General features: G+C 35.5%; 1 protein-coding gene and 1 long non-coding RNA gene across 3 annotated transcripts in view; one reads left to right on the forward strand and one right to left on the reverse strand.

Annotated features, from left to right (window-relative positions):
• LOC126819239 (regulator of G-protein signaling 9-binding protein) overlaps positions 1–18,238 on the reverse strand; it is a 36,524-nt gene that overhangs the window by 14,976 nt on the left and 3,310 nt on the right. Inside the window, exon 2 of the mRNA XM_050547176.2 lies at positions 9,859–10,002. Coding sequence (XP_050403133.1) covers positions 9,859–9,999 — 141 coding nt within the window. The 5' untranslated portion in view covers positions 10,000–10,002. The remainder of the gene's footprint in view (positions 1–9,858; positions 10,003–18,238) is intronic.
• The window catches only part of LOC130012538 (uncharacterized), a 49,419-nt gene continuing 45,447 nt past the window's right edge, over positions 14,267–18,238 (forward strand). For both annotated transcript variants that reach the window (XR_008787983.1, XR_008787982.1), the window contains exons 1-3: positions 14,267–14,309; positions 14,809–14,911; positions 15,458–15,652. This is a non-coding gene — a long non-coding RNA (uncharacterized LOC130012538). The remainder of the gene's footprint in view (positions 14,310–14,808; positions 14,912–15,457; positions 15,653–18,238) is intronic.

An 18,238-nucleotide genomic window follows, 5' to 3' on the forward strand; every position in this document is an offset into this window, starting at 1 on the left:
GCAAGTAAAACACTCAAAAAAAAAATGGAAGAGAATCTATGATGCCGTTCGTTCCGACGAACGTCAAATCAGGAATGACCTAAGTCAGAAGTTAGCCGCTGTGACCACAGATGTATGGACATGAACAAAATGAGTCTTGCATTAATTTAACCGCTCATTTTTTATCACCAGAATGGGGGATGGTGGCAAAGATTCTGGAAGTGTAATCATGTCCAGGTTCACATACTTCGGATAAACTAAAAGAGCATCTGACGGAGATGGCAGATGACTGGAGTGTGGTTGAGGTCCGCGTCTATTTGTTGCAATGCCATAGACGACCGAGGTCTTGTGTACAGATTGGCAGTTTACGTAAAAGATCCACTGGCAATTGCTAAAATATAATCTTGTGCATTGTTCACATGTCACCAGAAATTTCACGTATTTCATAATTAATTAGAAATTATAATAAATTGAATATAAAACACTTTAAATATATTTATATTAAGAATTGAAAATATTCGAACAGTATTTTCGAATACTATTCGAATACAAATTTCAAAACCCGTCGAATATTCAAATAGTATTCTTGTTCGAATATCCGAACACTAGTTGTTACCGTGAAAATATAGTTGGGTATACTACGGATCTTTGTAATGAAGGAAAACATAGCCCAAAAGACAACGCCACTGTAATTAAAAATGGCTGGTTCACATACAACAAAATAATTTTTTTCTTTTTTTACCCCCCCCCACCCAAAAAAAACCCCCCAAAAACGTGTAGAATGGACTAAATTTGGACTGTTCGCTTATTTCACCGAAAAGTAAATTGATTAGAAATTACAACATACCATTTTTGGTTTTAAAAAAGGGGTGTAAAACACTTTGTAAACACTCATAGGTGTGTTACATTAATAGGTGTTTTAGACGGGTTTTCGTCTGTTTAATGGTTCTAAAAAATAAAGCAATACGCCCTTTAACTAAATACTCAAAATAAGCATGTTCATTCAATGAAACCCATAGAACTCCATCTGGAACTGAAACCATTATTAGACAAGGAATTAGTAACATTAAGTTTTGTCCTTTTCTGTCAATAATAAATGATTTATTTTATTTGATAGAAAGATTTTGTTATGGTGTTACCGTAGTGATAGTCAATATATAATTATCATATATTATTCATAAAAACAACTTCATAGAACATGTTATGATCCTGTGGGACTAACAAAGGAAATGGTTTACCTATTTCTATATTCTAACATTATATATACCGATAACGAAGCCAAATAGAATCAACTTTTAAAACTTTCAACGCACAATAAATAACAATTTGCGTTCGTGGCATCAGTGGTGGGTTCAGCACTTGCAATTGCCAATTGGAAAGAATAGAAAGAGGACTACGTGTAATAACATTTACTAAAACCATGCCAGATTTTTCGCTTGGGGATGCCATATATAAAGTACTGGGACCGATTGTTCAAAGCGGACGTAAAACCCTACGAACGAACGTTGTTCAAAGCTGCTTTAACGTGGTGTTAACGGCCCGTTACTTATAACTTAACATGGAGTTAAAAGCTCGTTCACTTATAACGACTCGTTAACATGGAATTAACGGATCGCTAACTTTAACGAAGAGAAAGTCTGTTGCTGAAAGCCCCGTTAAGTTTAATATGTCGTCAACTTGCCGTTATATTTTACAGTTGAACTCCGTTATCGGTTTAACGATGGCATTAGTCGGCTGTCAGTTGAAGTATACCCTTAAAAAAATGTCCTATAGAATACCAGTGTATTTGGGGTGGGGGGATTGGTTTGGTGCATTATTTTACAACTTTCTCGGATAGACTCACTGAGAGTTCTGCCACCATCCATTCCGGAAGTGGGTTGCTGTTATCCAGCCGCCCATGGTGCACAGATTAGTCCAATTAAATAAAATAAGGTTGACGGAAATGCGTGACCGAATGAAACACTTACTTAAATATGGTAATGGCCCGCCCTAATAGATGACGTTGGTTAGCACGTGCGCGCTGTATCATAAGACCTGTCATAGAGTCAACTGGCGTGGTTTCGAATCCCCGGTTGTACGTGACAAGGAGTAGGGTCGCCTGTCCAACCTCGTGGGTTTTCTCCGGGTCCTCCGGTTTCCTTCCACTGCTAAAGACCCCTACGCGCAAGCGAATTATTGAAAGAAAATTAAACCATATGTTAGTCCCGAAATGACCTAGTTTGTGCCGAGTGGACGTTAAACCTCATTTCTCTCTCTCTCTGTATAAAACGTCTAAGTTTTTGATAAAGAAAAACTTCAAAACATTATACTTTTTCTGGAGATCAGATAATACAGCAAACAATTGGTTTGCCAATGGGAACTGATCCCGTCCCATTTATGGCAAATGCAGATTTATATAAATACGAATTCTGCTTTCAGGATCATTAACGAAAAACTGATTACAAAGTAGCTAAAAGTCTAAACTATACCTTCCGATACATTGATGACATAACACCTTTCAGCAAATATAAAAGTGAAATATATCCCCCAGAACTTATATTAAATAAAGAAAATTTTGGCACTATAAATGTATCTGTTCTTGACCTGGATATAAAAATAATTAACAATAAATTTAATGTCGGTATTTTCGACGAAGTAGTAAAATATCCGTCAATCTATAGTAATATACCAGATACTACGCCATATAGTGTTTTCTTTTCACAAGCATTACGATTTTTGACCATATGTAACGATAAAGAACTATTTCTTTCCAGAATAAAATCTCTTTATTTTAAGTGCACTGCCAAAGGCGGTACACAATTACCGGTACGCATTTTATAAGAAATTTCGAAACTTTCATTTCTTCAACATACCAAGTTTGACATTTCTTATAAGTATATTACCGACTACATAATATTGGATAATGATCCAATTTAATATTTATTTTAAATGTTCTGCAGTTTCCTAATCCTATCTGGATTATCGCCCTTTTTATGCCTTTACATAAATACATGTTTATAGTAGGATTTCAACAGCATACCTGTTTCGCATTTCTTGTTAGTTTTTACGTATTATATTTAGTGCAATTAAATAGCTGAATAATTCCGATTAGTTGCTAAATGGATAGCTTATTAACCATTTGGCGTTAATTATCGCCCTTTTTATTGTGTTTTTTATTACATTATCTTAAACTTTGACGCCATTAGCAACCTACCGCCGTTACGTCACGTCATTCAGTCATCAGACGGCTGTCTTTCCAGACGGTTTACATTTTCTCATTTGCTTCTTTGTATTCAGTATTGTTTGTCTTTTACTATGTTTTTGTAGTAAATTGAACATAAGCCCTAAAATAATCAATATAGGCTACCTCGATTCTATTGAATACTAATTCCCAGCTAAACAAAAAGCGATTTTTCGAACAATCAAGGGAAATAATTCAGAAAGTTACGATCCGATATGCGCGAATATCAACAGGAACCAAGACCTTTGGGTTATAAAGATATATTACAAGTTTCATCAAAATCTGATCACAATTGTGACTTCTAGAGGGTCCACAATCTTGATATACCATATTTACACTATTTGCATACGAGGGGTGGCCATTTTGTCCGGCAGTTTTGTTCCGATTTTCACGAATTTCAAACTGAACCATCAGTAGGGTGAAACGGTGATATATTAAAACGATTTTTTAAATCGGATAAAAACTGTGACCTCTAGAGGGACCACAAGCTAAAAAACGTAATTTTTCGTACAATCAAGAGCCATTATTCAGGAAGTTACGATCTGATAATGATATGCGCAAATATCAAAAAGAACAAGATCTGTGGGTTATAAACATGCATTTCAAGTTTCATCAAAATCGGATCAAAATTGTGACCGCTAGAGGGTCCACAACCTTGATATACCAGATGTGTACACACATGTATTTGCGTACGAGGGACGGCCATTTTGTCTGACAGTTTTAGTCCGATTTTCACGAAATTCAAACTCAACCAACATTACGGTGTAACGGTGATATATTCGAATATTTTTGTAAATCAGATAATAAATGTGACCTCTTTAGAGGGGCGACCATTTTGTCCGTCAGTTTTGGTCCGATTTTCACGAAATTCCAACTCAACCATCATTACGGTGTAACGAATATTCACACGTTTTTTTTTTTTTTTTTTAAATCGGATAATAAATGTGACCTCTAGAGGGACCACAAGCTAAAAACGCGATTTTTCGTACAGTCAAGGGCCATAATATCGAAAGGAACCAAGATCTTTGAGTTATAAACGTGTATTTCAAGTTTCATCAAAATCGGATCAAAATTGTGAGCTCTATTTTTACACTTTTTGCGTACGAGGGCGGCCATTTTCTCCGGCTGTTTTGGCCCGATTTTCACGAAATTCCAGCTCAACCGTCATTAAGGTGTAACGGTGATATATTCAAACGGTTTTTTAAATCGGAATAAAATTGTGACCTCCATAGGGTCCACAAGCTAATAAACGTGATTTTTCGTACAATCAGGGGACATAATTCAGGAAGTTACGGTCCGATATGTGCGAATATCGAAAGTAACCAAGATCTTTGGGGTATTTCAACAAAATCAGATAAAAATTGTGACCTCTGTAGGGTCCACAATCTAAAAACGCGATTTTTCGTACAATCGGGCGTTATAATCCATGAAGTTACGGTCAGATACATGCCAATATCGAAAGGAACCGAGATCTTAGGAAGATAAATCTATATTTCAAGTTTAGTTGAAATCAGATAAAAATTGTGAACTGTAGAGTGTCCACAAACAATTGTGGACGGACGTCCGGACGGACAGGGGTGACGACAATATACGTCCACATGAAAATGTGGGCGTGTAAAAATGTTTCTCACTTAACTTAGAACTTTTAGTTTTTAGACTACCTGTTTTTTATACATTTCACCGATATGGTTATTTGTATAGATAATTCTTACTTCAATATGTCTACATGCATGTTTCTTGTAACATATAGCAGATCCTGACTCATTACACAATGGTTTCTCTGGGTTATATTCCTATTGTTTTCAAATTAGAGTGAAGTCTGTATCCCTACAGACCTGGGACTGTACAGCGCAGTGGACGCTTACGGCTAATCCCCGGATCCATTCACTTAATTTGATATGTTCGTTTGTTTGTGATTTCTGTGCATTGTGTCTTGTCGACAGATTTGTTTTTGTGTAAATTATGTGTGGTGCACATAATGTCATAGCTGTGTGAGTAGTTTCATGTATAACCTTTGTATTATGGATGCTATAAATATATATAAAGAGAGAGAGAGAGAGAGAGAGAGAGAGAGAGAAATGGGGTTTAACGTCCACTCGACACAAACTAGGTCATTCCGGGACTAACATATGGTTTAATTTTATTTCAATAATTCGCTTGCGCATAGGGGTCTTTAGCAGTGGGAGGAAACCGGAGGACCCGGAGAAAACCCAGGAGGTTGGACAGGCGACCCTACTCCTTGTCACGTACAACCGGGGATTCGAAACCACGCCAGTCGACTCAATGACAGACTTTATGATACAGCGCGCGCACGCTAACCATTCAGCCATCCAACCCCCCTATTTTAAAAAATAAATATATATAAACATAGTTATAATAACACAGTGTTCCAGAGTTAAGTGATCATTGAGTAAAAAAAAGGGTACACAACGTGGAAGTCCTGATTGGATAAGTGTCACCATTGTGCCACAGTCCATTTTCTGGAGATCCGGGACCAGGATAGTGTCACATGATAAGTAAAATGTTGCCCTGTCGTGCGGATGGGACGAAAATTTGAGGTCTACTCATTTTCACCCTGACGTGCATGTAATAAAATTCTCCCCTCTAGCGTATAAAAAAAGAATCAAGAAAATATTATCGAGTCATTAAATTCCATTCATACAATTGGAACCCACAGACTGTTCTCACTCTAGAACTCGGGTATCCTTTTTTAAATTATTAATGAAAATAAAAGTATAGCACCATTACAAGATCACTATTAAAACGGTCTTTGATTTAAACGTAAAACACATGAAATTGGCTTTATAATGTATCAGAAATCCTGTTGTCCACACCATTGATCTTGACGATATAATGTGTATACAGGCTACATTGCAGAATCTTTTACTAGTATTAATGTCAGACAAAATTATTTCTGAAACTAGGCAATTATTTGCTTTCATTTTATAGCGTTTATGCTTCTATATTGTATTTACTTTAGTAGTGTGTTACTGTTTATACAGATGACATGTTTAAAACCGCGTTAATCTTCCCACAAATCAATGTTTCCAATAATTCTCTGCCACTAATGGTTCTGTTATAGCACCTACTGAATAATGAATGTGCTTAACTGACGTGGGTCTAATTTCATCAGATTTACATGTCTTCTATGTTGTAGGACAGTCAGATACAAATTAAACTGGGAACCGAAGTGGCTTAGTGCGTAAGGCGCTGGTCCATTAATCAGGAGGTCCAGAGTTGGCTGTGAACGTTTCCCGTGAATTTCCAGTGTGGTTTCTCTTTGTCAGTGGTGCAGAATGGAGGGCTTGGCAAGGGCAGCGTCTAGTCTTTAGAATGGGATGAAAAACGTACGTCCCGTGTACTCATTAACATGTACGTAAAAGACCCCTTGACAGTTGCAATTTTATTCGAAATAACAGTAGGCCAAAGTGCCACTGCCCGGAAAATATTCCCCTCGTAGCAACCGGCGCAGAAAAGTAGTACGTTAAACCCCATTTCATTTCACAAATCGAACTAATAAGATAAAAGTAATAATAACTTTTTCGTACATGCCAGCCTATTCTTCGAGACGTTTTGTTTTTTAAATACTGGCCATATTGAGATATGGCCTGGATTATAGAACACGGTCTGAAATGTTCTTGCTTAGATATTAAATCGTTCTCAAACATATGATATGATTATGGTGATTAATGAGAGATTAATTCATATGTCATATGGAACACCTTCCCTCGTGCTCACTGATTAATATTTCTACCTTACTCTAACCTGAATAATAAATCTAACCTGAAGAGATTAATATGTAGTTTTAAAATGTGTCATGTTATATAAAATAATAAAAATATAGTTCTAAAAGAAGCAGACAATCACACTATTAACGATATAATTCAATAGTTTATTTGCTAGATAACTGTTTCTATCAGTATCTGATAACTGTTCTCTAGTTTGTACATTGGTAATAACATTGTAATAACTTTACATTATTTCAATCAATCAGTACTAACACAAGTCTTATATATAATATGTATGGTGGCTGATAGTGGCCATGTTAGAACTCGCCCTTTTCATAACGCGACAACACGACATCACGACAGTATTGAAGCAATCACACAACACTTTACTCATCATAGGTGTACTCATTACATCATATAAGTAGCAGATTAGCTAAATATAAAGAGATAATAGGAAAACGTTGATTAATTATGGGTTCAGTGCCGGGATAAGATGAAGAGAGGCACTCGACTATTCCACTTAAGAGGCCCCACCCTCACAACTAGAGAAACACGAAAGTCTTTTTCAAACACAATTCAGCTAAGTCGAAGATGATGACGAAATGTTTTAGACTACAGTGTGTGTAGAAAGACTTATGGCAATGTTAACAATAGTATACACCTTCACACACCTTGGCCGACGGCGATCTAGATCTTAAAGGCCCTAGCCTCCAGCCTGCCAAGCCTGTAGGTAAATCCGACATTGCTCATATTCTATAATCACTGCCCCTCATAAATCAAACCAATGCAATGGTTAGACTTATGCTACAATAAATAATACTATGTCAACTTGACCAATATCAAGTTTACTCAATAAAATGTCATAAAGTGAAATGGGATATAATGGCCTACTTTTTCGCACCAACTGGGCAAATAAGGATGTGCTACAGTATGCGGGGAAAATTTTCCCCGGACAGCGGCATTCCGAGTAGACAGGACCTCGGGTTTTCGTTCCATCTGAAGGATTATGCGATGTTCCTTGCAAGACCCTCTATTAATCACCACTTACAAGGGGAAACCACACTGAAAATTCCCAAGGAATTTTCTTGGGGAACCCGAGACCTTCCGGTTAGCTGGCCAACGCTTTACAAGACGCAGCGGCTCAAAGGAGACAACATTCCTCTGTATCAGGAACACTTCTTGGATTCAGTGCCGGATTAAGACAAAGAGAAGTCCTAGACTATTCCACATATTATGAGGCCACATCCAATCTTCCACGCTCATGTCTAAAGGAAAATGAAAGTGTGTTGTTAAACACAACTGAACAAAGCCGAGGATGATGACAGATGTTTAAGATTATGACAGTGTTTAAAAAAAAACCCACGCAAAGCAGCTTTGTCTCAACTGAGGTTATCCGAAAGGAAAACTTGGATGTTTAGCAAATTTGATAAGGATCTAGGATCCTTGAAGAAATCTAATCTCTATGGTTCATCCTCTTATGGCCCTATTGCTTTCAACCAAATTTGAAAATAAATCTGTTAAACCCTATAGCCTCTATCGCGGTCACAAAGTCTTATGAATTGTGAATATCGATGGGAATCGATGACCGAAATGCTTCAAGCCAAATATAGCCTTTATCGCGTTCACAAGTTTTTTCGGAAAAGGGGGCATAACTCCGGAACGGAAAGTGGCAGAACACTGAATATCGGTAGGGTTCATCATCTCATGACCCCAATGCTTCACACCATTTTAAAAATTATAGCCTCTATCGTGTTTACAGGGTTTAGACAAAAGTGAAGGGGGAGGGAGGTAACTCTGGAGCTAACAGTCTCAGAACGCTGAATATTTGAAAAGAATCTGTCATAAACTGTAGCTTATATCGCGTTCACGAGGTTTTCTGAAAATGGATAACTCCGGAACTGCAGTTGACGGACCGACGGACAGGGTGACGACGTAATACTCCGACACGTTCAGAAATTGTACACTTTCATACACCTTGATTTTAACCCTATAGCACTATAGGTAAATCAGGCACTGACTGGATTTGTTCCATAGGGAATAGGAGCAGAACAGTAGGACGTTAAACCCCATATCATTTCATAGTTCTATAGGGCTACAGATTCAACGGCATGGATTGTCCCCGAGTCAGTTTATTATAATTACTGTACTAGAATCATATGATCCCCGGTGACATGTGTTTGTGGTGATAGAAATAAAACTCAGTTAATGACTCCATTACAAGGAAAGGATTGTTATTATTGAATTTTTCTGCTAATTGGTAGTGCTGGGGTGGATATTATGAATTATTTTTAGTTCCAAGATATCATAAAACTGCTAATGACATACAATTACGTATATAGCTCTTCTGTTCACAACCATATTATTACACACAGATACCGTGAATCTCACTTATCAAGTTTAATAAATGTCAAGAAGTTGTTAATATTATGACAATACGCCCACGTGAAACGAAAACCATTTACTCCCGTCTTAGAAACACAAACTCATGTGTATAAGTGGGCGACACAGCAGAGGGTAATTTTTAAAGGGGTAATATGTGTCGCACAAATAAGCATATAAGTGGCGTGGCAATTAATACTCTTATTTTCTTACTCGATGTAAAAGAAGAGGCTCATCAAAAGATATTACCGAACACATATAAGTGACCCTGGCTTGTTTATATGCTCTAAAGGAGATTCATCATATCTTTGTGAATGCTGAACGGAATTGTACCATTTTTGACCTAATATTACTTTTAGAGATTTATCCTAAGAAGAAACCGAATTAGGCAATGTCCCTTTTAAATCAATTAAGAACAATACAGTAATTTCAAGTCTGTCATAATAATTCAACCTTCAAGCAAAGTGTTTTATTCTTAAGCTAGATTCTTTGATTGGCCTCCTTGTCTACAAAGATAAAATTGAATAAGGAGGTAATTCGGGTATATTTTACCTTAGAGCAGATATGTTTAGGTGATTGACCATCTTTGTTATTAATATCTGGACAAACTGACGTCATCAGCTGCTGGTTATTATCATTTTGTCGGCTGTTTTTTTTATCGGCTTGCATTAGCAGACGACATCTAAACGTCATCACCTGAAAGCATTGAAAGATAAAACCATTCAACGATATACATTAAACTATGACTGGTTTAAATGCTGCAAGTTGGGACACATGGTCTCAGCCACCATTCCATGTTTATATTCGGAATGGGAATCCTGTACCCATCGAACTCGACCGAACTCAATTCGCCTAAAATAAGTAGTTCTGGGGACTCATACATCTGACTATTTTGTGTGGGACATACAGGCACACTAACGTACACATACCCAGACAGTCCCAATTTACCTTCAACAACAGGGGAATGAGAACCACCAAATCTTTCAAAGCATATTTTAATTATGAATGATAATAACGTGTTATGTGATGATATGTAATATCAATTGGTAATAAAAATCCCACGCAATACCAGATATACTTTCTGACCCATGTTTATTCACACCGCTGTTCAATTAACATTTGGACTGAAACTCTGTTTTAAAGGGCCAATCCCGATAATTTTTTGGAGAAAAAAACTGCTTAATGTTGTGTTAAAATCCCTAAAATCTTCTACCTAAGAGCAGAGCAACTAACTCAATATTTATGATACGTTTTCAAACAACTTAAACCCGTCAGTCTTCATCTGGAAATGCAGAACGGTGTCCCAAGCTGTATTATCCTGTATCTGAATAAGACCAGACTTTTATTTTATAAAACTAATGCGTAGGTGAAATTTACCTTTCGTTATCAAGTACAGCACATGGGTCATTTAATGTATAGACCTCTAAAGGAACGGGACTCGATTATCAGGTAACCCAACGAAAAGATTGGCCCGAAATTTTAAAAGGGTTACGTGTCCGGTTAAGCATTTTTGACGTTCACGTAGAAACGACTCAATATTTTGAGCTGAAAATTTGAAACAAGGTAAATACAACATTCCTCTATATTTTTGCGCTTAAATTTCATACGAACTTGGACTTTTAATTTTGAGACTCTGTTCAAATCGGGATAGTCCCTTTAATCATTAGTTACGTATTCCCAGCTCACCCTAGCTCAATACCACTCTTGTTGTAACAGAATAATATGTCCCAATCTATATTCTGGTCAACAAATTGTACTATTTTACAATATTCCAATTAATTGATGATACAAATTTCATCTTAACACACCTAATTTAAAAAAATTAGAAAAATCCAACCAAATGATTTGAAAAGCCTGACGTAAAGCTTTTCAAAAGTCACTTGGATTTAAAAATATTTTTGAACCCTTTGGACAATTAAAATAGGATTTAATGGATAATTTACACAACAGGTAGGACACTAACACATCTAGTACTTAGAATAAGGCTTTTTTTTTTATTTTCTGGAGCTTTCAAGCCAGCAAGAGTGTTATTGTCCCTTTAAAAGTTAATATGGAATGAATTTAAATGGCATGCGCATTTAATCCACTGGGTTTATTTACAGAAATTTATGTCCTTTTCGCTACTTTCGTCCGTTCGATATTTAATTAGAAGTCGGATAAACCTTATATTAATTCATTCGTGTAAGAAAGATAAGATGATACACATACAACAGTTACTGTAGCGGTGACTTTAACGATCTGCAGAATCAAGATTATTGCCATGCAGTATTGTAATAAAATTTACTTATTTTTACCTACTTACAGGCCTCGGTCCTATCAAGTAGTTCTTATGTTTAGACTATCGACAAAGCGACTTCCTTGTTTGTGGCACATTCATAAAAAAATCTTAAAAAAGTTATTAAATCAGCGCAAAAGCTATATTACTTTGTCTCGTCGACTCCGTATAAAATGCATTATAATGTAGCCTACGTAATTGTTTTATTTTATTACGCACATAGATTAAGAATCAGACAGGTCTTGGCCCCACTACAGTGTAATTAATTTCGGCAAATTTGTAAATGGAATGTATTTGATTGGGTCCATGTGACCCCATTCACGTGTAACACAATTTACTATGACATTAGTGGAGAATGAAGTTTCCAGTCTAATATTAGAGTTAATTTAATTCTAATGTTTATACTCCTCTAAATAATAACAGTAAAGAACCATTCACACCATGTCAGTTTGTTCCTCCTGTTACATGTAGTTCAAATCTCCAAACAATAAACATTGATAATGTTATTTCAACCGGAATCAACCCATAAACAGGAGTATATGTTTTTCGATAGAAATACATTAAAACAAGACCCTGAAGTGTCACGCAGACTTCAATTGTTAATTCAAAAGTTATACAGGAAAATCTAAGGAGACCATTGAAATTTGTGTTAGTTTGCCCGTTGAATCAGATTATAAACTGGAAAAGAGATGTTATATGAAAACTTTGGTAGACCACATATGATTGCTAAATAACATTCAACCCAGCGAGTGATTTGAATCATTTAAATAATCTTATGAACTTAATAGAAAACTGCCCACATTTCCGTCGTAGCAAGTGGACTGAAAGCTCCCAGAGAATGCCAGAATCTTGACTTGAACTTAAATAGAAAACTGCCCACATTTTCGTCGTAGCAAGTGGACTGAGTGCTCCCAGAGAATGCCAGAATCTTGACTTAGGCGAAATTAGTAATTTAATTCTTGAATAGTAATTCGAAAGTGGTTTTATTATTTTAAGATCTGTTGCAGATAACGCATTAGTCCTCTTCACCTGATTGTCTTCTTCTTCCTGATATATAGCACCTATATTTACGACCACGGTAGGGTGACCCATGTACTCACAGAAATACAGTCCACCGCTGATAGTTCGAGACTACCACTGAAGCGTGCACATTCGCCGTGCCGAGACCAACTTTCTGACAGTATGATACTATAAATAGCCATGGCACGTGCAATTCTCTACAAATCTATCAACTATTACAGCCGTAAAAAATTTATTGTTGACGATTTTGAATAGCAGTAAAATTAAGCTTCTTGGTTATTACAGCAGATTTAGAAATTACGTTCGTTTCATTTTTTAAATCGCTTTATCATTAACTGTACCGTTAAGAGCGGCATCTTTTGGTTTAGTACAAATAATATCTCTGAATCACTCGGGTTAGACAGGAACATGATACTAGCAGTGGTTTCATTTTACTTTTACAAGCTTCTTAAAACGATTGTTGAGCTACCTAACGTGCTTATTTCTAAATTCAATTACTTGTTCTAGCTTTCTGTTATGTTTCGTAAAAAAGTAGTCTTGATTATCCCGACCTGTCAATCAGACGTAGAATGGTCGATAGACTGGTTAAGCGAGACTAATTTCAAAACAAGGGCACGTAACCTATCTTTTACTCAAAAGTGTCTGGATGTTATGGACGACTCTTGGAACCAGTTTTCAGTCTATTATTTACACATGATTAATGGTCATAGCTTATTAAGTACAACATGATCGTTTATTTAGTGACTATAATTGTGTGAAACTGATTTGAGGCTTGGCATATATATAAATATTGTGGCGTAATTGTTGAGATATATGGAGATATTTATTTATGGTGGGTCACCCTACGGCACTGGTCCCGCTTATTGCAGTTAACAGACTGCGGTGGTGAAATTGCCATTTTTATACTAAAATGTCTTGGATATCTGTCAGTCTAAATAGGTCGTCACCTACAAGTATGACACCTACATAATACTATCTTCGGTTTATATCATAGGTGTGTCATGATTAATTTCGAGCGCTTGGTATGTAATTAAATTAGAGGTTTACGCCTTTAAAGTCCGCTCTTTTAATCTCTTATCATTTGTCACCGCCAATTTTAGGATATATTTAGGAGATAAACACTTCCTGTTACGTATATAGAGGGGGTTTATTGTCTATTTAACCATGCTTGAATCATGGTGGAAGCGGACGTTAAATAAAACTAACTCACACATTAGAACACGAGACGCGATAGCGTCGAGTTGTTCTAATGGATAATTCAAGCATGGTTAAATGGACAATAAACACCCGATAAATACGTAACAGGAATGTGTTTATCGATATTGTAGCACAAATATTTTGAGATTTTCTTTTGAACTATTTAGAAAACATTTTTACACCCATTTTAAAAAGTCGTTATTTGGTCACGCGCTTGCGTTCATTTTTCAAAATATTTTCAATAGACGGTCTCTTGCTTACCTGCAAATCTAAAATTTTTGAGTCTCGAGTTGCTGGTAAATGAATTATGAAAGAAAATGTTATTCGGATATCGAAAACAACAAAATATTTTTAACGTTTGAAGATCTTTAAAAGAACGAGAAATTAGTATTTTTTATTGCGGTATTTCGAGACGAGTGTCAGCGTGATTGAAATAATTCCGCCCTGCTATCCGAGACTAAAAGAGAAGTAACTCTTGGCAACAAAAATGACTTCGTTTCGGGAGTTTCATGTAAGTTTCCAGCATTTATTATTTTATTTTGCAGACTGTTATCACAATTTTGTAGCTAGTTCCTCTTTACACAATTGCAGTTCATACTTACATCCTCTAAAATACCGTATAAACCACGACAATGATGTCTAGTCTAAGATGCCAGTGGTTGCTATGTAGCTGTTCTGACGTGTTGTCAACAAATGACAATTTTGGCATAAATGATAATGATTAGGCCTATATTTCAGCTGCTGTATTCGACTCCCTCATTGTATTTTCAAGCGATTCCTTGTGACTAATGACTTATTATTAGGTAGATCATGCTAGTCAGATTTTGAAAGCATGATTTTTTTCTTAAAAAATCCACCTGATTAATAAAAATTGGTGAGTGAAGCTAGCCTACCAAAAAAGAAAACATAGGCTACTGACACTGTCACTGCCTAGTTACGAATATATTTGGATACCTGAAAACGGTTTTAATTAATTTATGACTGATTTTCTACTGTTTTATGTATTTCAGAAATGTGATTTCATAAAAGATGATGTTTGAAACTGGTGTGATAGTCATGTGTGCAGAATTCCTTTCGTTCGTTTCTGGGGTTTTACGTCCACTTCCACCTAAGGTGATATCGTAGACAACAGAATTCCTAGAATAATCTTTAAAACAACAAGAGGGATTATCAATGATCTTCCTCAACTCAAATCTTTATTGGCAAATATCTTCTTTTTTGCAGAATTCCTTGAAGATATTTGCCAATAAAGATTTGAGTTGAGGAAGATCATTGATAATCCCTCTTGTTGTTTTAAAGATTATTCTAAACGCTACCTTAATTAGATGAATTCTGGTATAAGCTGTATTGGAGTATTAGCAATTATTGTGAGGGCAGCGTCTTTAGTTACAAACAATAAACTTTAATTAGTGTTTAAACTAAATTGGTTACTATAAACTAGTTGCTAGGAATGCATAATGTAGCTATAAAAGAAAGACATCTAGTGAACTCCTCGTAACTTGCTATACATCTAATACAGTGTTTGCTTCATTTAAGACTTATAACCAGAGAACTTTAGCTTTTACAATATAGTTCTTCATCGTCGGTACTACGTCACTTTGTCAAAATTTTAATTATCCATAATTTAGTCAATTTTTTATGAAATCATTTAAATTTCAGATATGATGTGCATAATATGCATCTATATTATCTTCCCTTGTCGGTGACTTTTTGTAATACTTTCGGCAATATTGATAAAAACTGAAGCTATTTCCGGTTCTTGTTAGTGATGAGTAGGACACAACTCTAAAAGTAACTCGTTCCCGGTAATGCGGTTATGGCTCGATCATGCGATCGGCTTCGTGATAAGTTTTGGTAAGTTATTTGTCTTTTTGCTTGAGACTAAAAAGTTGAGACACCGGGTTTTCAAAATATTTCATCAATGTGGATGATGTTAATTCATTGAGAATCAGCCCAATATTTTTTCATTACTTTTTATTACATTTTATCGTAATATTTCATTAAATGTAGCTTAATGGCTGAAACATATAGGATGACATCGCTTCTAAACAGAGGGTGGGGAAACACATAGGACCCATTATATGTATTTATAATGTTTTATTGTATAATATAACATGCCAGTTAGAGTAATATTCACAGCAGATGAATATGGATTCGTTATGACAACGTGTGCAGTAACGATACAACAACGGTCGTAACCACAGTTAAAACAAGTTAATCAATATTTAGATTCCAAACAGGATACGCGGTATAATCGAATAAAAGGTTTATTCACAAATCTCATATTATAAAAATACGGATTAAAAATCAATGGCGATATCAGTTATGTGTCTTTCCGTGGTACTCTTACACAATATTATACACAACTTTATATTTCAACGGAAGGTATGTCACGTATATTGTATAAAAATTACATTAATTAGTAGCAAACATACATGTTTTAAATCTTCTAAATTATTATCTTAAATACACAGCTGGCCCATAGTAAATTAATAACGACCCTAGATTAACAGTATCATATTCATTATCCCGGTTTGCGTAGAAATGTAGAAAGTTAAACCATATTATATTTCAGATTAAATGAAATGAAATGGGATGTTCTGCATTTCAAATTAAATGTTATAATAAGCCCTAGTAGTTACATAACAAATTAACGGAAATTGTCGATCAATACTACATATAAAGTTCCAGCCGTCACATAGTAAACTAATAAAGATTTTAGATTAATAAATAGGTAGCCACAGTAGCTCGGGATCTTCTATCTTGGTTTACTCCTGCCAGGTGCGCGGTCAATCTGTTTCACAGAGATCTTCTAATATCTCTGTAACAGATGACTGTTTCGACACGTGACGTCACATCACGCGGCGTCAATCATTGGCTCAATAGTGCGTGCATTGTTTACATAAGACGTTACTGATTCGGGCTAAATGCTGAATTTTACTTATTTTAATACCTATTTACACTAAATCGGAAATGATTTTTACCTACAAATAATTCAAACGTCTTTATTTATTTTTCTAATAAATGAAAAAAATGTTTTAGAATTTAATTTGACGGAAGAAAAAAGTTAATATTTGGGACTCATTAAGTCGCATCGATGTCATCCTTATCAGTGATTGTAGCGGCCTAGCGAAAATTCACTGCTGATCAGTGTGGTGTGCAGTAACAGGTTCCTTGTACATATTGACGCGCATGTGAAAGCACATTGACAGTTGGAATTCGAAGATAGATTAAACTTCCTGTAGCCATATAGTAAACTAATAAAGATTTTAGATTAACAATGAGATTAAAGTTGAAGTAGTTACATAGTAAACTAATGAAGATTTGTGATTAACGATGAGATTAATGTTCCAGTAGTTACATAGTAAACTAATGGAGGTTTTGTTGTAAGATTCAAGTTCTAGTAGTCACATAGTAAACTAATAAGATTTTAGAATAATTTTCTGGTGTTTTACTAAAACTTGAAACTTAACACTGAATGTATTCCTTGGTGAGCATGTATCGGTGTGATTTATGTTTTTGTAGCTAACGTGTTTATATCGTCTTAAAGGGCGCATGGCTCTATTCTTTGAAACATTAAAATAGAAGAAAATGGCTCTAAAAGCACATGTTAATGTAATATTAATGTATATATAAATTGATATATTTTTAATTCTTTTTTATTGTAATTTCTAATCAGTTATGTTAGGCGAAATACGTGAACGGTCCAAATTGAACGACAGTTGTTTACTCCTGCTTAGTCTATTCTTCACGTATTTCAATTATTATTAAAATTGTGAATCTGCCATTACTATATTTACTTCCGCAAGTTTTTCTTTGTTCATTACAAATGGCTCCCGAAGCCATAGATTACACGATTGTGTCTAAAATATTGGATATTAGGATCCCATATGTTTACGGAAAGACAACAGCAGCAATATTGATTGAAATGGACCAATACTGAATTCTACCTGTGTTTCTAATTGCGAATATTATGTAAAAACATTGATGTGATGTGATATACAGAAATACTTAGTCTAACAGTATACCATATCTGTTGGTCTGCAACAATCAATTGATACTCAGGGCCAAGTATAAAATGAAAACCACGTAATAAATAGAACTTCGACGTTTTTATTTATTGAAAGAAGAAGAATAATATTATATTCTGTAACTAAGGTTCGCTTCATTTCTGCTATCAACCATGTCATCTTTTATAGCTAATATCTGAATTGAGAATTTAAGGCAATTCAAACACTGACGAGTGGTAGCTTTCTGGTTTCGACGCTCAAGAACTATCTTTTACTTCATCACTGTCTGGTTTGCAAACATCAGCGTTCTTTCCGGTTAAAGCAGACAATTTATTCAGTAAACTCCTAATGGGGCGTTTCATTAATTTGAGGCGATTTGTTGGATGCCTATAGGCTAATCTACCTTCACCGGGATCCCGTGAAACTCTTC

This window comes from Patella vulgata, chromosome 4, assembly GCF_932274485.2.
Source record: "Patella vulgata chromosome 4, xgPatVulg1.2, whole genome shotgun sequence".
Lineage (NCBI taxonomy): Eukaryota > Metazoa > Mollusca > Gastropoda > Patellidae > Patella > Patella vulgata.